This window comes from Taeniopygia guttata, chromosome 1A (genome assembly GCF_048771995.1).
Source record: "Taeniopygia guttata chromosome 1A, bTaeGut7.mat, whole genome shotgun sequence".
In the NCBI taxonomy this organism is placed as follows: Eukaryota; Metazoa; Chordata; class Aves; order Passeriformes; family Estrildidae; genus Taeniopygia; species Taeniopygia guttata.
The window spans coordinates 37442502-37468534 of record NC_133025.1 but is presented as its reverse complement, the minus strand read 5'-3'; the positions used below and the strand labels follow the sequence as shown (position 1 = coordinate 37468534).

Here is a 26033-nt window from a genome sequence, read left to right as displayed (position 1 = left end):
GGTCTGCCAGCTGCAATGACATATGGGCTCCTGGAAAGGTTTTAAGGTGCTGGTGCCTGCCTGCAGCAAAGCAGGTGTGGTGTGGATGCCAATGGTGTCTCAGAGCTGGTGTGGTGCTGGTGTTGTCAAAGAGTTCCAGCACCGCCTGCACACTCCTGTGTTGGTGTGCACTGACAGTGCCATGTGGCTGTCCCAGCCTGTCCAATATGCCTGATTAAGCTGTGGTTGTTATAACAGGGAGGTATTGACAATAGAGAATTTAAAAAAAGAAGGGTAGTCTCACTCTTTTTGCATTAATTGGTTTTATATTCTAAATTTATACTCAAATTGGTACAGTATTCTCCATTTCTATGTTTTGAATTAACAGGAAGGATAAAGATTTTTAGCTCAGTTGGCCAGAGCACAGTGCAAGGTCGTGGATCCAATCCCTGTGTGAGCCATTCACTTAAGAGCTGGACTTGATGATCCTTCTGGGTCCCTTCCAAACCAAATCAGACTGTGATTCTGTGATTTGTCTCTGTGATGCTGAAGTTCTCTCGGTGATTGTCTTGGAATCAAGAGAACAGGCTCTTTTCCTACCAAAAAGAGCAAGTCCGAATCTCCCCCTGATATTTCAAATCCATGAATAACTTCCCCACCTGCCCTTTCATGTCCCAACACCTGCAAGCAGTGACTTGTCTCCATAGTAAGCTGTAGGCAGATGTGGATCTGCTCTGCCTCCATCCAGGTCCCACGTGCATGGTCACACGCAGCAGTGTGCACTGCAGAGCTGCAGCTGGCCTCAGGAACCCCTGTGGGCAGGGCACACCCCTCATGCTCAGCCCTGCTCTGCTAGGGGAGCAGTGCATGGCTGCTCAGCTCCAACGCCAGACACCAGATACAAGCCTGCCAGAATCGGACAGGTAGAGTCAGTCCTCTTTCTAGCTGGGAGCAGAAAAAGTTATGGGATGAAAAGTGTTCACCCAATGATGTGGTAGCACAATGAGCCACACCAAACCTCACACATGGTGCTGTCCAGAGGTGCCACACCCCTGCAGCCTGGATGGGTCTCTGGTAGTGGCACAGCTGCCGCCTGGGCAACCCAGTGGGCCTCAGTGTCTCTGCTGACATGTTACTGGGACCAGCTGAGCTGTTCATTGCAGCCCAGCTTCAGCAGCACACAGGTCACAGACCATCATACTGGAAAGTGAATGACACCTGGACTGTGTAAAAGACGTGCAGCTGGCAGCTGCAGCATTCATCTGCCTCATTTTGAAATACATTGAAAACACAGTGAGTCCAATGCTTTTATACAGAGGTACTGAGGCTAATCACACAACCTTCATTCAGCCTTCCTGTGTACAGACATTTTACTACATCTCTTTATAAAATTATAAAGTTATATGAACTTGTCTCCCACTAATCCCATTGCCTCACTTGCTTGACAGGCCATTGTGATCATCCCCATATACAATGGATACTTATTTATCTTATACCAAGTACTCAGTAGAAACAACTGAATTTATCCTTGTACTTTACCACATCTCTCTGCAGGGTGTCATTTGCCAAAACATAAAATTGCAATGTGGAAAGTTCTTAGGTTTATTTCTTGAAAAAGAACTTTCTAAAGCTCAGCTCTCCATTTAAAAATGTTTAGATATAGCAACCAAAAAATACATCTTTCTATGGGTAAGAAGAAAGTATAGGAGACTAGAGGAGAGCAAATGTCATGACAGCATTATTCCCCAAGTACCTTGCAATTCAGTGTGTTCTCCACCCACCAAACAGGAATATATTTACATCAAGAACATCTTAGGGAACTTCCTCAATCCATCACAGTCAGTGTAACATACTACTTTACTTTTACTGTCTCCTTCATAAAAGGAATTATAAAAATTAATTTAAGAACTAATAATCTTTGGGCAAATTTTGCTGTCAGATAAGACTTTCTTTGAAGTCTCAGTGGATGCTTTAGAGTCCTATAAATGAATTATGTAATAGATATGGAAATTCATAAGATTATGCATCTCTTCAGCTAAGCTTACTTGAAAAAAATGTAAACTATCCCTGCATGTATTAATTATTTCTTTCAGAGAACAAAAAATTAGGCACAATAAACATGAAATATTTAAATTTGAATGTTTTTATGCTAATCCTGCCATTGAGATAGGCCTATAACTTTTAAAAGTACTGTTTCATTTCTGCTTCATCCATCAGATTTCAAATAATTGGTCAATATTTATAGATTCATGCATAATTACTTAATCAAACATTTTGCATTAAGCTCTTAGAACATGCCAGCACTTGTGAAAGCCAAATGTTATCACTGATTTCATAAAATAATACTTTGTATTTACTGACATGTACAGTTTACAATGGATTATTAACTAATTAACTTGCTGACATCCTTCTCCAATAAACCTGCTGCAGAAGGTGATAAATACCACAGCTACTTTAAGAAGAAACAGTTGGTAAGAAAGACATACCATGAATAACAACAACCAACCTGGATTACTTTATTAGCCTTTATTGTCATTATCATTTTATAATCTTGTTTATAAAGGTATATTCTAATTTTGTAGAAACTGAGTGGATAGATACTGAGTAGTCTGGTTGAGGCAAATGGTACATAAAGTACAAGAAATTGTGTTTATACTTGAATGCAGAATTGTTCCTTATTTAGAGGACTCAGATTCTGTCTGGGATTTCCTGGACAGAGGTCTGCACACCTGGGTGCCACATGAGCAACAAGCCTACCACACACAGAACACACCAAAACTGCTCCTCAGGGGTCTCATGCCAACAAACAGGGCTCATTCAGTGGGAGTGCACGTATCACTGGAGCTGTGCACACAGAGAGGATTCAAGGTGTGCAGGAAGACTAAAAACTGCTCTAGGTCTACTCTAGTGCTGCTCTGCATGTGCACTGTGGAAACACTTAGGGCTGCTCTGGCTGAGCTGTGGAATATTCAAAGGGGGGAAAAAAGTTGGAAAAAGGCTGCAGACCACATCTGGAACAAATTCCCTCCAGAGACAAAGTAACATATTTACAGTAACTCTACCAAGATGCAGAACTGGCTTTAGGCATAAGCCATGTATATATTCACCAAGAGCAGCAGATTACTGGTGACAAGATAAAAATATAGAGGTTGCCCAGTTTTATCAGGACAACCACAAGCCACACATCTGAGTCCACGCCTACACCAGCCTCCCCACCTCCCTTGCCTTCTAGCACTACTCTCTTCTCAGGGCTGTGCAGGTAAATCCAAGTAATCATTTGCAAAGCAGTGAACAGCAAACACATGGCTTGAGCTCTCACTCTACCTTTCACCAGCTCTGTGCTGGAAGACAGGAGAGGCTATAAAAGTAATCAGCTCCCTTAGAGGAGGAAGACAGAGCAGAAGAGAACAAAACTCCCTCTAGACATTCTTGCTTTACTTTCTATTTTCCCATCACCACTGTTCAGACAGTAGCAAATGGATGTGAACTACCTTGCTGGACACAGAAAGCAGAGACATGACTTTTCACCACTACAGCAAGGAAATTAACTTGGGCTTGGTTCCTGAATTACACCAGGAGGATGGTGCCTGGCCAACCCCTCCTAAATAATTTTAAGAGTATTTTTTCTGCATCCAACTTTTGTCTTTATTATGGAGAAGTCTTGAACTAGACATGCTTGAAGCATTAGTTTAGGTTCAGTTGGCTGATATTGCTCTGAAGTGGATTAGGAGTTCTGACATGAACAGCGTGGCTGGTTATAGGGGCAGTAATCTTCAGCCAAGAAGCAATAACAAACAGGAATGTGTAAATACTCAGAAAGTAGAGAAACAGTTTATACAACAATATTGGCTAAAATATTCTAGTTCTGAGGATGGCAGCCTTAGTTCTAAATATTTGTCACTTTAAAAATAATAATGAATGATGAAGCAGAAACACACACAGGTGGGACAGCACTTTATGAACACACTCCTCCAAGCTGTTTAGTGAGTTCCACAGATGTTCACTCTTTTGCATTATCCTTACTGATCCTTACTGTTTATGAACACATTGTGCTAGGGTGGTGGCTACTGAGTTTCAAAATAAGATCAAGATAATATAAATATGATGCCCACCCACAGCAACAGTTGACAATTTCAGGAAAAATATAATATCAAAATGAAAGATACTGGATATTCATTGCTTAATACCCTGAAAATAAGTGACCAGACCATGGAAATTATCCTTGCCTATCTCTTTGCTACTACTAGTGTAATCCCTTGATCATATCAGAATAAAGATGCTCTTAAGTAAAAGAATTTAACTGGCCTTCCTCATAACTCCCTTTAACTCCCTTTCTCATAGCTAATCCATCATGGAATACTCCTCTGAGCAGCTATCACACGAGCTCTTATCCATGCAGATCTAACAACAGGATCACCAATGACTTGGTGATAGTTCTTCCACACAGAAAATTAATTATTCGGCAAATATAGTACTTCATCCATTTATTCCTTTTGCTGCTAACAGCTATATACGAGTGGCACATCTCTGTTTCTCTATGCACACAGCAAATCAGTGACCATATTTTCCCAGTGGTTCATCTTTACAGCCTGTTATACCAATCAACAGCTAATGCCAGAGTCCAAATAATCAGACTAGGAACATCTCTGGTATCTAGTTTTCTTTCTGTCATTTTCTTCTTTTTGATGCCATTTAGTTTCTTTTCAGAACAGTAAACGGTCATCAGACATGATATTCTGTTTGATCATTTCAGCAGGTATTGAGTTGTTTGGGGTTTTTCTAGCATCTCTCTGAATGATTCCTTGAAGCATCTCTTGATTTGTATATGGACAAATATGTCTCTTTATATATATTAGACCAAGGAGTCCAATTTCTGGAGTACTTAAAAATGCTTTTATATTTTAACAGGTATGCATCACCTCCAAAGACCATGACACCATGTTTCAGAGTGACATATTTATCACAGAAGCTGGCTGTGCAAATAAAGGATGTCAGAAAATTTCCAAAGGGACTGAGACAAACCAGGACAAAACCTCTTTCAGTAGGAGTCAGCTAAATGTCAAGACAGTCCCCAAAAATCTTGGGCATCTGATTTCCCTTCTGGTAGAGAGATAATTTTAGACTGATGTGTCAAATTACTGCTTTAAGTGAGTTATATCATGTGTGAGAAGAACCAAGACTCGTTAAAAATCCATTTAAATGTTGAAAATTTGTGGTAAAAGGGTAAAACTATAGGTAAAACCACTGAGATAGGGTATCAAGGTATTCCCTTTAATTTTTGTAAAATTATAAGATTAAGGATGCTAATGAAAAACAAAACAAAGCAACAGCAAAAATAAACCCTTACACCCCCAAGTAACAGCTCTTGCAAAGAGTCCCTTTGTCCACAACCCTGCAGTGCAATTCAGTCCTGATGAGAAAGTGAGGTGTAGTAACCTTTGCTTTTTGCATGGATAGGCAGAATCATGGCCAGACCCAATGCTGATGTAACTCAGCATGGTTCTGCTGACTTCAAAGGAATTATTCCAATATGACTAAATTGCCCCATCCCTTCAGCTTTGTAACCTAGTAAGGACTTTAATCCATGTTTACAAGAATTCCTTGTAACACAACCTTTAGCATCTTAGCTCTAGCAGCAGCTTATGGGTCAGGTACAATAGTAAGGACTTGCTGGTTTTCAGAATATAGATTCATTATTAAAAGGAACATGTATATTATGTAAATTATGTCTCAGTTCTGATGTTATGATTTAATTTGATGCTATTAAATGAGAGTGTTAAACTTTCCAAAGTTGACTTTCCACTGCTTCTCTTGGAACACTCAGTATGATTAAATGAAATAACAATTACTTGAAACCCTAGATTGTCAAAACCCAGTTTCTGCAAAATGATGAAGAGGGTATTTGAACAGAAGGCACTAGTTCAAATAGATAACAGTGGATTTGAAGCACTAAATATGCATGACCTAAATTTTCTCTGTATTTAATACCCCTCATGATTGGAGGTCAGAAGTATTATTTCAACCCATCACAAAGCTGCCAGTAAGAAACAGATGAAAATAAAGAAGTTCACAGTCTTCTCCTGACTCATTGTTACTCACCAGATATCTCTTCTAGGCACTGTTTGGCAGTCTTACTAAACGACAAATCCATTTTAGTAGGACTAGTACAGGAATCAGCAGGTGGTAGTGAGGTACTGTCATTTTCTGAGAGAGTTCTGAAATTAAGCAAGAAGATTGATTATTATTAGCTATCATTCATGTGTTCATGGAAAAAAGTGCTCCTTGCAGTTCCATCTAGAATCATATCACTATGGGATGAAAATATAAATTTTGTCACATTCTTATTATGCTAATTTAAAGTCCAGATACACAAATATACAAGCAACTAGGCTTTCTCTCTCTCTCTGCAGAAACAACTTGTAGTTAATTCTGTGAAATTTTAAGCCTTTTTTTTTTTTTCATCACATTTTTCTGAAGGATTTGTCAACCAGATCTAGTCAGAATCCATTTTTATTGGTTAAGTCACATCCCGGAACATATATTAAGGAAATAAAAACTTGTAATTGATGAAATATTAAACGGGAAAGGCCATGTGGGAAAAAGCTTATGCGAGGCTGGATGTAAATTTGGCCCAGATATTTAAATCTATGTGCAGCTTCTTTTGATAATGCCCCTTATAAAACACTGGGGAATGCGATAATACAAGTTTTTCAATTAACTTTCTAACAAATAGCTCATATTTGCTTTGAGGGTATATTTCTGTGAATATCAACGATAAATTATAATGGGAACCCCTCATTGAATACAGTTACTTTCTATTATATGAAGGTAAATAGCAAGAAATACATGAGCACACTGATTATAATAAAAAATATCTCACACACCTATTGCCTCTTCTTACGGAACAGCTAAAGTAGAAACTACTTTACCCTGGAACTGCTGAACTATGATGTGATCAAACAGCAACATGTACTACCATGTGTATGCAGTAAAAGAACACATCTAAAGATATATAAGCCACTTCTTGAAATGAAATTTTAAAAGATCTTCACTAAGAGCTTAAGCTCTTTCAGCTTTCATGACACGAATAGCAGTCACTCTTCTGATTTATTAAAAGACTAGTGAAATATTTATATCCTAATTTTAAAGTGTGACATTTATAGTTCAGTTTTCAAAATTCACCATTAAGTGTTCCCAATAACCAATAAACCTAAAAGAGAAACATTTAACTGTGTGATGTATCTGTTCTTTATAAATAAAACTCATAAAAACAGTGACTTATCTCTCAAAATAATTTTATAGCAACTTATTTTATGAAATAGATTTCCAGTTAATATTTTCTTTACATTTACTGAATGAATTTGTTCAGCAATTCATAACAATAGATAAGGAAACAGATATCTGCCCATAGAGCAGCACAAGTACTGACATAATGGAATACATTGATTGGAATCATCCAACTCAGAAACAGAAATGTAAATAATGCTGGATCAGATGCACTGTTTTCTTACCAATTTCTGTACTTTTGAGATGCTGGAAACAGACAACTGCTCTATAAAAAAAAAATTTTTGGTTCTTGTCTGTCACACACTACTGGAAATATAAGCTCAGCACATGTTGCAAGGTTAACTATGTCCTACCAACCTTGAATGTAGTTTTACATTTGATGCTTGAGAGGACAGACTCTTAAGTGAATAAAAGAGATCACTCTATCCCTCTGCAGTGAACACACTCTGAAACTCCACAGTCCTGCTTGTTTCCCAAAGGGCTTTGAATCATTAAAATTTTAATTGTCTGAGGAAACAACAGAAATCTCATGGAGGACTATGGATTTTGCAGCAACCTAAGTTCTGCTTACTTAAGACAACAGGTTTTGTTGTGGTACAGATGGACTAGAAAACACCGGCCCTTGAGCAGTTGCGATAGAGATACCGCAGGGAGGGAACAGGGAACAGATCCCTCAAAATTAGTTCTTTTTCTATGAAGTCTCCAGGGGGCTGCTGACTGCCAGCACTTACACACCAGTCCTGCCTTTTCATGCAGGATGGACAAGGCCCTGATTTTCTCTGGAGCTGAGCTTAGCCCAGAAGCGCTGAGAATGGTGAAAGACTAGGGATGGAAGATTTCCAAGTAAAATTATGTAGGATTTTGGGGTTCTTGGGGAACAAGGAGGCCCAGGTACACACTGGGTACCTAAAACTTCAAGTTGCATTGCTGTGGGCCTCTTGTGGGTTGTGATACATTGGACCAAGAATATAAATGCCTCTTCTAATTTTTAAAAAAATGGGAAATGACATTGTGAAGTTTGTCTTGTGTACTTCAGGCTTTAATGTCTTTCAGTGGGATGTAATAATCCTATGAAGAACTCAAGTGATCACTGCAGGATTGCAGCACAGATTAAGCTCAAAGCAAGTAAGCAGCAAATTAAGTGATCCTTCTCATTAATCTTGCACACCGGCCTAAATTAATGATCCTCTATCCTCTACCTATTCACAGCCCACTGCCTCAAAAATAATTAAATTCTTGCATCTCTCTTGATATCTCTCTTGATATAAGAAGAGGGAAAAGAATTTCAGTTTAGTCAAAGCCAGCCCAGTGATATTGTTCCAGTGCTGTGCATCTACAGTGGAAGTTAATTCAGGCAGCCTTCATGAAAACAGGACAATTTGTTTCTATTTTAATCACAGCAATCAAAGAATATATTTATCCCAAATCCAATGAGTTACATGCTACTTATTTGTAAGAGTATCAAACTCACTTAATGGGACAAATCCTTCTTTCAGTCAGACCTGCACAAGCTTATTCATTCTGATTAAAATGAGCCCGTATGGAGTAATTAAGAACAGAATTTGAAGCACTACTTAACAAGTCATCTCTAACAACTTAGCTGTCTCTAACAACATTGCCAACCTTAGATAAACACAGATAACATCAAAGATTTGTTTGCTCTTTAGTTGAGATTCCAAAAGCTATCAGATGAATATGATGGCATTTTTCCAACAGCTCTGAGATGCAGCTGTCTTGAATGTGTATCACTGTCAGCGTAACAGACTGGCAGGACCACGTCTGCAATATGAGCAGTTCGATCACCCATGTTCAAGAATTGCGAGTTAAATTTGGAACAGATGCAAGGAAGGGCTACTAAGATTCTCATGGGGAAGAAGAAACCTTTCTAAAAAAAAAAAAAAAACAAACCAAAGCCAAAAAACAACAAACACAAAACCAGAAAGAGTTGATTTGGTTTGGCCTCACAAGAGCTGGAAGGGAATGGGATTATTCCTTACATATTTAAAAAGAGCAATCCAAGAGAAGGAAAACACCTTTTTCAGTCAAAGAACTGAATTAATCAAATATGTGGTAATAATAATTTCTTCACTTCTTCGCATCTCTTAAACTAACACCTCCACAATAGAAACTTTTCTTGCACAATTACTTGAAAATCAATAATGGAAAAATGGGAGGATGCGTCTGAAGACCATGTGTTTGTAACAACCAAAACTGGTGAGTGCCAATCTTTAGCATTACCTATGACTCTTTGGTAGTGACTTTATTTTCACAGCAGCAATGTACATAACAGGAATCAATAAAGCACTGTCGTATGACTTTGAATCATCACTTTATTGAAGAAAGTACGTTTAGCAGCATGATTTATTATTAGCAAACACAATTAACTGTCAGAATGTTTTTTTCCTGTAAACTTAATTTCAACTCCACAGTCAGTGACACAGAAGTAGCTTCTGGTCATTAAAAATAGACATCAATAAGACTTCAAGAATCCCTGCACATGTTATTGTTGCAGGATCCTTGAAGAGTAGTATAATTTTTTCCCTACGCCTGTATAAAAACATCCTGAATAGGCATCTGGAATTCAATGTCATTGTACTTCCAGAGATAAAACCAGACACATCCTCCTTCCCATCTGTCACTGCTCTGAACCTCCTGCTCACCCTTGAAACTATGGCTTAGAAAAACAATTGCACTAATGACCACGTAGTAATGGAGCTGGGAAGAAAGTTTCAGTAATCAGTAACATGTTTATTTATTACACTGATATATCCTTTTTCTGCCCTATCTATTGAACACTTTAGTCCTTACAGAATCATAAAATAATTGAGATTAGAAAGATCTTCTAGGTGCCATCTGGTCCAATTACTTTCTTAAAGAGGGTCTGGTCACATTAAATTGCTCAGAGCCTTGATTTTTTGGATCCTGGACATGCTCAAGGACAGAGATTCCACAACTTCACAGCCCACACAAAGTTTTTCACCGCCCTCAAATGAAACCTGTATTTTTTAAATTTTCAGTCAGCCCCTCCACTACTGTAACTTGCATCTGTTACCTCTTATACTTTCACCCTGCATTTCAGAGAAGAGTCTGGCAACTTCTTCACTACACCAACATATTCAGGTAGCTGAAGTTACCAGTTTGTTACTCTGCAGGGACAAAAGAAGTGCCAAACTGGTATTTGTAGTTCAGCGCTGAAAGAATATCTCTGCAAGAGTCAATTCAGACACTGCTGAAATGTCTTCCAGATGTTGCTATCGTCAAACTAAAACTTAGCTGAAAAATGGAAATTTAAGCAATGCACAGAATAGAAGTGCAGCTTGGGATGATGAGTGGTCAGCTAATTCTCTGCTGAAATTTCTATATTTTCAGCATTTTGGGCAGTAAGCAATTCCTGAGCAATGCAGGCACTGGGATTTCAGAGCTTTTAGATTCTGTATCTCAGCCACGGGAAAGAGACTTACTAAGCCCCTACAGTGGTTACTGGAGGAGTCAATAAAATAAAGCTGAGGTGCAGTACATGCATCCCGTTACAACCCAATGTTCTCCTACTGATATTCAGCAGGACTCTTTTTTTGTCATTAATGTGTTTTTTTTCTCCCATTTTCACTGTAGCCTAGCAAGTACTAAACTTCTGTGTTATTCTTTTCCATTTGAAATTTAAGCACTACTAGGAAGACGGCTAAATTCTAAGGCCAATTTCAATATGAGTTTCAGGGACTTGGGAAAATGGTACAATTTCCAGTATCCTACAATTCTGTCAAGTAGCAGAATGTGAAATTTTAAGTAGTACTTGGTGTACTTTAAACAATTACACAGTCCCTTACACCTTCCTACTGTATCTGTCTTATCAAGCTTTCTGGCAAATAAATTACATCTTCTTCAGTCTTACATCAGTTGGACCCAGCAGTCAACTTCAGAGGGGACACATAAGGGACTGTAAATAATATATTCACAGCCACATCTGAAAATAAAGCATCACTTTCTGGTAGAATGGAGGAATTTAAATTTTACCCATTTAGATAATCTCAAATGCAACTCTGACTGTTGCTGCTAATCTCTGAAGAGAAGTCATAATCCCATATGAATTTTGACATCAGTTGTTTATGAAGAATTAAAATACCATGTGATATCAGATAGGGCAAAGCACCAAGACTGCAAAGCTGAATAGTGCAATATCCCACTTGAGAACCTCCCAATAAAACAGTCCATTAATAAAAATATAGACTTCTTGAAAACATGACTATTAATAACTATTATAGGTTTGCATAATTTAAGGAAAATACATGGCAGTCTCAAAAAAACTCCTTGGAATACCTGAATTTTCTCACAAATCTACAGCAATGGCCTCTTGGTTAGCAAAAAAGTATTTCAAAATACATGGTATCTGCAGGTATCAGCAACAAATCAAGAAAGCAGTAGCTTACTTATGCTTCTGCTAATGGTCTAAATAGATGAAACAAGGATATAACAAGATTCTGCAGAACTCTGGATAACTCTGTATTTTTACTAAATTTTATTGAAATTTTTTTACAAGGACTGAAGTACAAACTCACAGAGCCTAGATATTCCTTGTAGCTGGGGGAAAAAAAAAACAACCTGTTAGTCTAATTGATAATCATTGTTTACTAACTTATATAAAGCTTTTAGAAAGCTGTTAGAAACCTGAAAATTCTGTGTATTAATGGTGGTGACTGCTTTGAAAACAATTATGTTGAAGAACAAAAAATGTAAGTATAGTACCCCAGCTCTTGCTCATTTCCACTTACCATATATCGACAGAAATAAATATGCCGACTTTGAAATTTTGGATATTTTATCCTTGGTTATATTTAAATTTTTCGATTAAATCATTGTGCAGTATTACAAACCCCTTGAGATTTTAAAGAAATTTATTTACTGTATATTTCTTAGTCAGATTCTGCACTCAGTTTGAGAGATACATATTGAAGCAATCTCATCAAAGTCAGTCTTTTACTCTGAGTTTATGGCATTTTGAGATCAGACACTGGCTCTGAGAATTTTATTTTCATGTGAGATTCAACTTCAAATGCTCCTTTGCTCTTTGTTTGAAGCAAAGAGACAATTATTAATAAGAAATATTACTGGAAGATTCATGCTTCATAGAAGCACCCTTTACTATTTAAAATGCATACTGTTTCAAGGCAAAGCTTAAAACAAAACTAAGACAGCTCCATCATGCAATGAAATGGCATCAACATGTAGTAAAACAGCCACTGAGCAGCACATACATCTGAAGGCAAAGCACAGCTCCTTTTTTTCTCTCCGTGTATATGCACCCTAACACATATGTAGGCTGTCCCATGTGCCACACTAGAAATCGTCTGTATCACTGAGGTTATTCCAGATTGTCACATGCCTATTAAGTGCATCCAGTGATACATATAATTGAAACTCCAGAGGCTCCACTGCATATTAGAATAAATATAACCCATACTGAGCCTTTTCTTCCTCCCATATGATTTTCTGAATTTATCAGTCATCCAGATTGGTTTTGAAGCTATGTTTAGTTGTGTGTAATGATATATATACTTCCTCAGAGCCTACTTCATCACATCTTTAATCTTCAGCCAAGATTATCCAGAGTACTAGTCACTAACATAAACTGGCAGTATATTTTGCTTAATAATGTATTTGTCATTTTATCAGATGTTAAATTTTTCCTCAACTGCAGCTGAAACCCTCCAACATCTGACAACTGAAAACATTATTCAAATCAGCCTGTCAATCTTTCTAACTTTTTCTGTCTTCTGAGTTGCACAACAATCAATCTCCCAGCTTCTCTTCAACTGCTCTATCATATAGCAAAATAAATTCAGATAAATGTTGATACATTCAACTGTTCATTCTTCTCTTCCAGAGCTTTGGCCCTCTGAAGAGTTCCTATTGCCTGTAAAAATTAACTGCCTGTAGGGAGTTCATCTACGCTTATTTCATGTAGAAAACTAAACAGGAAAAGAACTGCAAACAGCAACCTTTTCTGTCTACACAAACTGTTGAAATATTTTTGAATACTTGTAGAAGTTTGTGTATGTTTTTTCTTCAAATATCCACCAGTATTGTTACACATTCTGAAAACATCAGGAGTTTATTTTATGATCTTTTAAAAGAATCGTGAATTCTAAGCAAATATTATCAGATATCAGCAAATAGATGATGAGGTTCTTGGAAGGCAAACAAGAATATTCACACTAGAAACCTGACTCAGCTGTGACCTTTCAAAGGCAGCACAGAGAATGTACCACATGATCAGTATTTCTAATCAAAACACCCTGAATGTTAAATAGCAAATATTTGCAGTGGATTGCTTTTGTAGAAGGTAAAGACTCAGAGTTCTTGTAAGAAATTGTTCATACAGTAACATTAATTAAAAAATAATATTAGGAAAACAGTGGCATGATGCTGCGACAGAAACTGGGGCATAACAGAATGATCCACCATTACTTTATCCATTTTAGCTCTCTTTCCTAAATGGTAGCACAAACCCAAATTTTCCCCATGATCTTACCTATAAATGAAAGGAGCTACCGTGGCGGTGTTGGGGTGGCTGTATTGCTGTTGCTGAGGAAGCTGGACTACACCATTTCCTGTGCCTTGGCCACTGCCTGCAGCCATCGAGGCTGACAGACCAACAGAGGATCCTGGGGGGAGAGCAGCACTTGGTTCTTTCCCTTCAGAAGAAGAAAGACCAGCGGAAGGAGAAGCCTTCTCACTAAACTGGGATTTTGGTGTTGACTGGGACTGGTTTCCTTTTGTAGTCCTCAGTTTTTCAACCTCCTTACTCCCTGTACATGTGGAGGAAGTACTCTGCTTTGCTGTTGGCACCTTTGATCCAGGTTTTGGGATCCCACTAGAAGATGACACTAAACTTTCTTTCTTGGCTGCTGTTGTCTTGCTTCCCTTTGGGATTAAGCTTGCAATTTTTGAACTCTTCTTTGTAGATGATTCAGTGACCTGATCCTTCTCTTCCTTGACTGCTTTCTCAGTGCAAACTTTGTTTTTGTCCCTGTTCTTTTCCTCTTTGTCCTTTGGCTGTAGCAAAGACTTTTTATTGCTGAGATTTTTGCTGCCAGCTTTTGGAGGAGCTAACTTGGGCGATACTTTGGGACTGCTGCTTGTGGAGCCGCCGCTGTTCACCCCACCACTCAAGACATCCATTTCACCACACTCTGAAAAGTTGTCATCCTCTCTCCCACTGTCACTGGGTCCTGAGCTAAGTGACAAAGGAGGTCTCAGAGCAGTCCTAGCATTAACCAGCTTGAATTTTTCCAGCATAGATTTTTGTCCAGATGAAGGGGGCTTCACACCTTCAGAAGGGGGTGGCTTGAGCCTGTCTGAAGTTGGAGTAGGGGAGGTTGCGGGACTGGGCTGCTTCACAGACAGCATGGTAGAGGTCGCGCTGTGTTTGACATTCATGGATTTGCTGCGCCAAGGCTTGCTGGCACTTGGAGAGGGTATGGCAGAGACCTGCTGCTGCCCGGTGCTGGTGGGATGCTGCACATTTCCATTCATGCCTGAAGAGGGGTGAGGGCCTTTTGGTGAATCTGCTCAAAAAACAGAAAAAAACCACAGTGGTATAATTAGTCTCCCATCTCCTGCTTGAGGGTGATGTCATATTTCCTGGCATTTAAAACACATTTACATGTGATCTAAAATAAACATAATTTATATGTGCATGGAACATGAAGTATGCTTAATAGAATACGCTTTTCTTTCCTCCATTATCATGGTGTTTGATACTTACACAAGTCCAAGAAAGCCTCAGAAACATCTTCATTACAACAATTTCATTATGTGAATCAAGCCTTCCAAGTTAAGATTTTATTTGTTAATATTTTAATCTTTTATTTTTCCAATCACTTGTTCATAACAAAACACTGAAGAAGAAAAAAAAGAATGCTACAATTATGGCAGAGAACCAAAACTGGACAAAGAGGGGTCTGATGTTTAGCAAAAGAAAAATATGTGCGAGAAAGCTAAGGTATTGGGCGAGAGGAGAAGGACTTAGTAATACTGAATTTAAATGGATAAAATCAATAGTCGCAAATACAAAAAAGGCTGGTGGCAACACATTTCTTGGTTTTAAGTACTGGTAACAATATTTAGCAGCTCACTTCAGAAACTTATCCCAGTACACTTTCATAGGTAGGAAAAAAAAATATCAACAATTTCACCAGTGTCAGTACTTGAAAGTTACAGTAATACATCATCTGTGAGGGTACAGCAATGATAGTTGGTTTGGCTCTGAACTCAGGTACGCACAGAAGGCTCTGGCACATTCACTACATTTGCATCATCCAGGAACTTCAGTGGATCGTCAGAATGAATGAGAGCAAGGCTCCTTCTGCAATAATCAAACTATGCCAATTAATAGCTGTGATTTTTGTCATCTAGCCTAATTAACTGAGACAGAACAATCCATTAAAGGGTTAAGTTCTTCTGTATGAAGTTTAGATTCCCAAGACATATCTGAGTATATAAACACCATCACTCTGAAACACCAGAGAAATTAAGTGGTAATAGCAATCAAATCATGTGGTACACAGCTATTTCAGCAGCTGACATATGTTCTTTTAGTGGATGTATCTTGCCGTGCCATTCAGTATTGGGACTGTTGGGAAATTAGATGTAAGCTGGTCTATAGGATATTGAATTCTGTACTGCAAAAAGCCCATGAAACATGCAATGCAAATATAGATTGTGTAATGACAAAAAAAGTGTTTGATGCTTTGCATATACACATAGTATGTCATACCTTGGGGTCCCCCTGTCTGAATAATATCATAGATGAGAATGCTGAGGACAGTTTCCCCTTCAGCACAGAGTATGAAGTTATGCATAATTTTCATTTTTTCAGTCTCAGCCCTAAATCTCAAGTAAAGATTCAACTACACATCTGGAAGTCTGAAGGCTGCTAATACATTCAGGAAAGGCAGAATTTTGAGAATACTGAAAGTGGAGCTATTTTTCCTTTAACAAAGAGAATGAAAACATAGCAAAATTTACTGCTCTGAACAGCATTAAGAAGTTCTAGTTGAAAAATATTTTTAAAAAACCTGAACAAAAGTAATGTGACAACACATACAATATTCACTTGCTTAACTTTATTAGCAACTAGTTCCACTAAGCAAATCACTTCCACCTTAATAGATGCTAGATAATTCTATCTGCCCAGTGTTCTTCTGTGTGCTCTTCAGCCTGGTATGCAAATACCACAGCACTACATGGGTGACAAAGATGATGAAGGGACCAGAGCACCTCTTCTTCAAGTATAGGCTGGGAGAGTTGGGCCTATTCAGCCTCCAGAGAAGATGACTGAGAGGGGACCTCATCAATGTATACAAGTATCTAGATGGAGGGTGTCAAGTCAGGCTTTTCTCAGTGGTGCCAGCAATTGGGTAAGAGACAATAGGAACACCCTGATGCACATGAAGTTCCACTCGAATATGTGGAAGAACTCCTTTACTGTGTGGCTGACTGAGAACTGGAACTGATTGCCCAGAGTTCATTACCCATGTTCAATGTGTTGTGAGATGACCCTGCTTGAGCAGGGGGGTTGGACCAGATGACCCAATGTGGTCCTTTTCAACTTGACACATTCTCTGATCCTGTAAATGAGCTCATTCCACTTTCACAAAAGGTTTCAAGCAGCTCTGCCAAGTCCTGTTCTAAGCAAGAAAACTTTTAACTGGTAAAGCTTGCTTCAGAGTCTTTTTTGTGACAGGAGAAGTTACAACATATTTCTTGGGCTCCATCTTTTACCACGAACACCTTTGGTGGGCAGCTGCATAGCTTGGTCCCTTGGGACCAAGGCAGGAGTGATGGCTGGGTCCCTGTTCTCGTCTAGTGAGCCTCAGATGCTGTAAGAGTGCCTGAGGCCAACCACAGCTGTTGGAAATTACTGCAGCCCTCAGGCTTTCTTAATTTATACCAGGAATCAGCCAGAGGGCTGATAGCTCCAAAGTGGGTGTGCAGTGCACTTGCACACATCTTGCCTTGCACTAAATACACAGGAGGATTGGGCTCTTAAGCTATACCAAGAGTTTTGCAGAAGAACAAAGTTAATGCAGAATACATGTAACTATCTGTGAACAGTGGGATGCCACTCCATTTTGTTGTATTAGTTATGATACATATTTATGACTTCATGCTATTAGTCTATTAGTTTTACTACAAAAAAAAAGAAAAAAAAGAAAAAAAAAGGTGTTCTGATTAAAAATAAGTCCTGACTTGCCATACTTCCAGCTGTATAATATTGATCTCATTGAGGGTAAAAATGTAAAAAGCAGAGTACTTACTGTTTCATCAGCAGCTTGCTCTGCTACATATATAGCAAAAAAATACAGGTTCCTGTACCCACTGGTATTTATTTCATCCTTAGGTCACAAATCATAAACAGCAACAAAAAATTACAGAGAATTTTAGCTTATCATTAATATACAATTTAAAGGGCATCCTTAATATTTCTGCAAGGAATGTGAACTTCATGCTCTCAAGAAATATTGACAACCTGTCTGTATGTTTAAAGATGTGGAAAAAAAGATCTATTCCCCCTCAGCTCCAGTACAAATGCATTACTTCAAGCTGCACACAATTAACTGCTTTCTGTGTGTTCAATTGGGCTTGGCTTTAGCTGCTCATTACATGACACCTGTCCCCACCTTGTGGTGATTTTGAGATCAAGTGAACCCAACCTATGAAAAGGATTTCTTATTTCTGTAAAATAAATTTTACAAGAGGTCAGTCTTCTGTTTCAGGCTTAATCTCTTATTTCTGAGATGCACAGTCAGCTTCTGGTGAAAACAGTTTTGCACTCTGCTTGGGCACTCAGTGCTTCAGAGCTCAACCTCCACTATAAAAGTACAGCACACACACAACACCCTCAGATGTTTGATGCAAAAAGAGAAACTTCTGTCATAAACCAGCAAGACGATGATGATCAAATGGAAATTTTCAAATCCACTTTTCATAGGCTGTTGAACAAATAAAGGACATGTGCAGAGTTGAACTTGGGCCCAGTACATAATCAACCTCTTTTGTGTGTGTGACCTTTACTGTGTTCTGTGCTGCTGGAGAAGACAACCTCAACAACAGCTCCTCCACTGCAGCAAAATTACTTAGGATAATCTAAATATTCTGTAGCAGGCAGGTGTCCAGATTATCCATTTTTAGCTAGTCACAATAAAAAAGGTTAGTAGAAAATGGCAGAGTTCCAAGGGTTTGCCATAAGAACGTTTGAAGGAATGGGGGTTCTATCTAGTGAGATTAAAATAATTCAGCTTGTTCAACTCTCCCTTTCTAGCTGTCCATGATAAAGTAGTTACCCCTTATCAGCACAAGAGGAGACCACCACCAGAAACAACTGGAAAAATAGTGGCACCAGAAGAAACATACACAAATGAGCTATAGATGTACATACTGGCCAGAAGATGAACAATTTGCATCAGCATCATGACACAACAGAGTTTCAGGGCAGAGTTTCTCAGAGGTCGTATGGGCAAAATAACCACATACTTTTAAAACTGAATTTGGAGAAAACAGAAACACCATCTTATACTACTAAACTATATTGAAAAGCTGGAAATACAACTCCATGACATAGAGACATTCATCAGTGTTCCAATGCACTATTTCTAAGATGTAAGGGGTAAAGACTTGTTTTAAAAATGTGGTGTGAATTAGAATATTATTTCTTTGCTGTATTCAAAAGGCACTGTTTTTCTACTTATTAGCAATCTGAATAATTACTTCATTTAATAGTTTAATTTTCCTCATTTTATTTCTATCTTTATGTTATTAAATCAAGAGGCAGATAAATCTGACATGTCTGAAAAGCATGCATGTTCTTTGAAATTGATCTGTAAGCTGCAAAGTCCAGCAAAAATAATAAAAAAAACCATTGCACTAAAGCTCCACAAACAAGTTTCAGCTAATGGCTTGTTTAATGTTCTGGTGCATTCTGTGTTTCAGACTTAACCAGTGCTATACCATGGATTGTGTCTGTTAGTGAAAACTGCTCTGCTTAGTAAAGAGCAAACCTGCATTTGCTCAGGGGAGCCGGATTTCTGACTGAGTTGAACTATTCCCTAACCAACGTCCAAAGGAGATTATATCAGTGAGAGACTAAATAATGGAACACTAAATAAGGGGCTGATATCAATTCTTTTGGGTCACCTTCAGGTCTCCTTTAACTCTGTGGCTACATATCCATTCCCCACTGTGACTGAGTGACCGTGTTACGCAGGAATGGATTACAAGTACTACCTATAAACGGATTTAAAAAAAAAAAAAAAGCTGCATATATTTTCTGAGGTCTCCTTATTGCACATACACGAAGGTTTACAGCAGAGAACAGATCAAGAGTGTTGTGTCCTTGAAGAGGTTGGATGGTCCCAGTATCTAACAGCTATTTAATTAGCACAAATCATCTCTTTGTTTTAGAAATTAGGGCGTATGGACTATGCATCTATTCAAAAAAAGCTGGTAAAGTTATCTTGCTCCAAGCATCTGCAACAGAGGCAAAAATTAAATATAAGGTCTATTATTTGTGCTGCACTGGAGGGAGAGATCAGTTTGTAACTTTGGTAATAATATTAGTGTTTGGTAATGACTTTTTAAAAAGATGGTTTTTATATTATTTTATATTATTACTATTGTAGAGTTTGAAGTTTGTTTCTGAACAAATTCTTCACAAATCTCAGGTTCCAGAACATCCTAAAATACTTTTAAAAATATAAAAAAGTACCTGGAAATCTCATTGTAATATTCAAAAATTAGTCACTATAATAACTAAGTTTAAAATATAAGCATGCTACAGCTGTGTTTTTGTTTAGGTAAAGTAGAGCACAGCATACTTAAATACAGGTTCTCCTGTTCTTTCATGATATTATGAAAGAATATCCCTTTGATACCCTTGTATTCGCAGCAGTCATTTTCTCCAAGGAACTTCTGCTTTATACCCTAAAACAAACTTGTATTTATCTTTGGTTATCATGTAAAATTAATGATTTTTCATCTATTCTGCTATTTTGATAGGAAAAAAAAGAACACATGGAAACATATCAAATACAGTAGTAGATATGCAGCATTACTTCTATTTTCTGTAAAATTAATTGATTGACTTTACAAAAAAATCCACCCTTTATCCTCTTGCAAATGGTGACTTCAGTAAAAACCACATCAAGGTTCTCATTCTCTGCTGTAAAACATGGGGAAGTAAAGAAATGCATCATGCAAAAATTCACAAAAATGTACAATGCAATGCAAGCCTCAGCAGTCAAAAGACAGTTTCCAAGTAATGAGCTAAGAATATTATTATCTACATTCATGTCTCACCTTGAATCATTTCATTCTCACATATTTCAGTAGCAAACATATCAACATAATGAAGCAATTCTAAAACCTAAACTGCTGTACATACCTTCACTCTAGCAGCCACATCTCCTGCTTCATAACTTCACTATTGTATTTGTGAACTATACAGTGTGTGCTCAATTTTCTCTGCTCTTTTTCTAGTTTTAGCTTGGATGTCTTGACTCAAACAAGTCCTCGATAAAATAAAACCCACTGTAGAATACATGAAACATTCAATCCTGATAGTAAAAATAAAGGAATAACTATTGAAAGGATGGTTTTATATCTTCAGATACAGCTAGGGGCAAAGAATGGTCATCAGAATTTTGTAAAAAAATTTTGGATAGCTGCCTGTTGCTTGGCTGAAGAACATTCATTGCATACTTGTTCCTCCCACAGACCCCAAGGATGCAAACGGGTACTATGTATATTGTATCATTTTCAACTTTGTTCTAACCCAGAGATATGAATAAAATGCTGTTCATTACACAAAGGGAAAAAGAAGGGGAGGAAGGGGATGGATTAGTTACACAACTCAGAAAGCTGAATTTTTGCATTATTCTTTTTGAGACAGAGCCTGAAGAGGCACATTTTCCAGGAAAACAGAGTCAGGGTGAGAGAAACTGAAGGACCCAGGGTACTCAGTTCATTGTTGCAGTGGCTGCTCCAAATCCCTGCAAAATTTCATTTCACTTGCAATCCTTTATTCAGTATTATACACAATAGGTCAGGTTCTAAAAGAATAGATACATGTAACATTCTGATGCAAATATAATATTCTGATTCTTTTCCATTAGAGGCTAAGTTGCCAAGTCCCCTGAAAATGATGGCAGTATTCCTTTGGGTAAGAGAAGACTTTTACATGGAATAAAATTACAGGCATCCAATATGGATTAACTTTTACTTTTTACAAGTCACCCTGTGATATTTTCATCAAAGATGGATAAAATATGATTATAACATCTGAACTTATATCCCAGCTGAAACACAAGTTCAGGCCCCAATTCCCATAGGTATTCCTTACCAAGTCTAAATACTACATTCACTTTTTGACCCTTGTGGCAGTTTTGTTTTTTTTTTTTTTTTTCCTTCTTGTATGTTATGGAGAGTAAATTTAGTAACTTTAATCCCTTACCTTTTTCATTACCATTTGCATATTGTGGAGGCTTGTTTTTGTCAATGCTGTTAAAGCTCTGACTTCTCCGATTTAAATTGGAAGCTCCCTGGACTTTGGTACTGCTGCCTGCAGCTGGAACTCTTGAGGGTCCTGGAAGCCTGGAATGGTGAGAAAACCAGTGAGGAACCAGCGAGAAATCTGTTAATTTTATGTAATACAACATATAGCAGAGACAATGTGCAATATCAGATCACAATTTTAAACCAACTAAACCAAATTAATTCAGGAAGCAACAACAAACAGCAGGATTCAAATTAGTTAGACTCCACAAATTAAAATTTAAACTTGTCCTTATGCACACAAAAGGGGAAAAGGTGCTTTCTAGAATCACAAGACATGTAAGAAGATGCTTTGCATTTGCCATTAACATTGCTAAAACAGATTCACTCTAACAAATATTAAAGTACAATATCAACCTTTACTAATATGTAACTTTTGGAGAAAAATATTAAAGAAATAGATTAAAAAGCACAGAAATACATAGTTAAGAAATATTTTGTATTTCTGACTGTATTAATTTTTTCATGGTTGTGTTTAGCATAAAAGCTGGCTTTTTAGTTATCTTCTTCAGCTATTTTTCAGAGGGCTATTGACTAAAATACTTCCTCCTTACTATTTTAAATGAAAAATATTGTAAATACTTTTTTTATCTAGATGATACAGATGCATTTATACCTTTTAGATAGAAGTGTATAATGTAAACTATACAGTTCATTTCTTAGTATTTGCTGCCACCCTCTGAACCTTACTAGTGGCTACGCTAAGGAAAAGAACATAGATTCTAGTTGTTTCTGGCATGCATAAGCCGACATATTTTTTATTTGTTTTGTGCTGTAAGATTCCTTAATATGTGCCTACTTCAAACTTTCTGAAGCACCTTTGTGGGCACCCCTACTACTTTCTTGTTTTGTTATTTCTTAGATAAAATTAATTGCTCAAATCAGTCACAGGCTTTTGCCACAGAGGAGCATCTCTCTTCTGTTTCTTGATTATTGGAATGATTTTAATAATGACAGTGCAAATTCTACCAGAGTTATCAAATTCTGTTAGTTTCACTTTATCATGAAAGAGCAGCATTAGAAGGAGGGGAAAAAAAATCACATTACAAAAAAGTGCAAAACATTTGATTTTTTCCAAACTTTTTTTGTTTGTTTAATACACTAGCATAACAGAAATGTTCAAATAATTTCATTTTCATTTGCAAACATATGTAAACAACTCCATAGTCTCTTTCTTTACCAGTTTAAACCTCAGAGAACTAATGCATGGGTTATTTCCATCACTCATTCTGGCCACCAGCCTGCCCTGCTAGTCTCTGTGCTGAGCAGACTGTCTCTGCTCTGCAGTGGTACGCGTGCTAACCTTTACCGTGACCCATGAATTCGAGTGATCTTCTGTTCCCTGAAGAATGCACTAAAACAAACTTAAAAATCCATTTGCTCCTTCTCATTACCCTAATTTGACAGGCAGTAAGAGCCCTGAGACCATTTGTCAAAGGTAATGACAAAAGTAATGAAAAGGCATGTGCAACACTAGAAACTCATCTGTTCTGTTAAAATACAAAATAGTTCTGCGTATATTCTGTATGCCAGAATTTAAGATCTTGCCACAATAAGCACATTATGCATGAGGTCATTTTCTCTACACACTTTCCAGTTTACCTCATCTGCTGACTTTCTTAATTGAATTCAGGTTTTAAATTGCTCTTGCAGAATCATGTTAAGCAGCTAAGGAAATGCAAAGAAGAGTATAACAAATAAGGGACAAGTCACATACCTCTGAACAGGCTTCGGAAACACTGCCACAGATTTAAAGTATTAGACAATAAGACTGTTAACTTTGACAAGTTGAATGTGGACAAGACAGGAGCATCAGAAATAAGGAAAATGAAGACCTATAAATGCAGGTGCAAAGCAACTGGACCATGGTATAGCTCATTTCAATTTATCACCAGCAACGCACATTGTGTTAGTGTTCTATACTGCAAAATGCAATCTTTATTGGAGATTATGCAATTTACAGTTCATCGGCCTCACCAATGCACTGTAAAGCAAAAGTATAAATAATTAACACATTACCTCCCCCCGCCAAAAAAAAAAAAAAAAAAAAAAAAAAGCTAGGAAAAAAGAGTAAGCTTTAGACCTCAGCTGTTTTCTTCTGCAATCTGGCTAGATTTTAGTGCTCATGGAAATGATAGACTAAAAGCACTGACAAAATCTGAAACAAGTCAGTTCCTACACACAGCTCTGTAAAATTCACTGCCAAAACAAAGTCTCTCATTCATGGGGACTGTGTGCAGGCTACTCTTGATGGAGCAGAAGTCTCGCTCGGAAGTAATTCTTTTTTTCTGCTCTATTTTGCTTCTGTGTAAACTTGACTCTGTGAACTCAAACTTTCAGGTGGGTTTTCTATATATGCAAAACATCTAGTGGGAACTGGGGTGGACTCCCAAACTTCTTTTCACTCATGACTAAAATCAGGAATTGAGCCAGAAAGCACAGAGCACTAAAATCACCAACTAATCCTTCACATCCAATATTTTACATGCAGAATACAAAGATGCAGGATAAATAACAACCAGAAATATTGCTAATATATATAGTAGAAATCAGCCAATTGGCCAAAAACCAATGAATACAAGGCTTTTCTGAGGCAAAGCTCATCATTCCAAAGCTTGCTCACATAACAGAAGTTGCACATTGTTTAGTGTCTGCTTAAGTCCAAAGGATAAAATATCAATGGGCATATACTTGCTTGAGTATCACTAACAAGCAATAAATTAGAGATATTTAACTGACCTAGAAGCCTTTTTTTGACTGGTTGCAATTCCACTGTGATTAGACTGAGTTGCATATCTGGCTGTGAGACTGTATGAGAAGAAACAGAGAAATTGAATTAAAGAATTTCTTTGAATATGTATAGAAAGAATACACTTACCAGCAAATGAGTTAATGAATGCAAATCGAACATGGATAAAAAATGCAAATTAACTGGCAACAATATGAAACAATGTAAACATGCAGATTTTTATGAGATGCAATGAACAGGTTATGAAATAATGGATATTATTATGTCTCATTTTCTAGAAATTATCTTATCAATAGAAAAAGTGAGCAAATTTCCACAGTGACTGAATTCGTGAAACATAGCTCAATTCACAGAAAATGTGAACTTTAAAATACTGGGCTTTTTTTCTTTCCCCATGAAAAGCACTAAGCACAGAGACACTCCTATTGGTCTCTCCAGCAACCTAACTGAATTCACAGTAGGGCTCTTACGAAGAGATTTGCTACACCAAATTCAATGTGGACTCAGAAAAATTCCCACTAAAGCAAGGGGACCCTCCTGGACAGTAGAGCTATACAGAAGAAGCCCCCTGTCACAAATTTTATTAGATACAGGATAGGTCATGTATGTGATGACCCAGGCAAGGAATCAGAGGCTGCATTAAGAAAGTCCTGGTATGTGCTTAAACTCACTGTGAAATTTCATAGGAAAATGCACCTTTGTCTATTAAGGCAACCAAATAGCATTTCTGCAACAGAAAGTGTATTATGTTATAGAGCTAAAAACTGTATGTTCCTTTTGACAGCCAACAACCTGGCATGATTAGATAGCACATTATTTCTTCCAGTCTTTTGGACATTTGCATAGGGTATATGTCAAATGTATGGCCAAGGTACCACTTTCTTTCAGGTAATTTCAGTTTTCATAGACAGGTGCATCCTTTGGAATCCACACAGTCTAAGGCTGTAGAGAGGCGCCTAAGCCAGGTGCAATCACAACATCAAATTCCTTAAATTGCTAGGGAAGTCATGGACAACTGAGGAAGCAGAAACTCTGATAGTCACAGATTTCTTTTGTTTCCCAGAGTCCTACATCTTCCAGCAATAATTCTGAGTAGCAGCAGAAACCACAGTGCTCTAGTCCCAGCTTTAGACTGGCAGTACTTTTAAAAAGCACCTGAACAGTGTTAAGCAATTTCTGCCAGTCCACTGAAGCAGCCAGACCTGAGTGTAAACCAGGTGGGAGAAGCTGTCAGGTAAAAAAGCAGGTAAGTGCTAAAAAGGGGTGAGAAGAAGGCATAAACCAAGGGACAATGTGAGACTGGAATGAGATGTGAGATTATTGCTGCTTTACTAAATTAAACCCCAACAAAGGGTTCAGAGCTGCCTCTTTCTGCCAACTAAAAATGGCACATTTGCACATGATGAATATA

At 37.7% G+C, this 26033-nt stretch overlaps 1 protein-coding gene across 18 annotated transcripts in view; it reads right to left on the bottom strand.

Moving 5' to 3' along the window:
* Positions 1-26033, bottom strand: part of NAV3 (neuron navigator 3) — a 521462-nt gene that overhangs the window by 114295 nt on the left and 381134 nt on the right. For 16 of the 18 annotated variants that reach the window (XM_072923966.1, XM_041713781.2, XM_041713789.2 and 13 more), the window contains 4 exons: positions 24613-24681; positions 21773-21912; positions 13793-14828; positions 6079-6194 (listed from right to left, as the gene is read on the bottom strand). In XM_072923966.1, the coding sequence (XP_072780067.1) occupies positions 6079-6194; positions 13793-14828; positions 21773-21912; positions 24613-24681 (1361 nt within the window). The remainder of the gene's footprint in view (positions 1-6078; positions 6195-13792; positions 14829-21772; positions 21913-24612; positions 24682-26033) is intronic. The other 2 variants (XM_041713787.2, XM_041713779.2) reach the window with 1 other exon arrangement.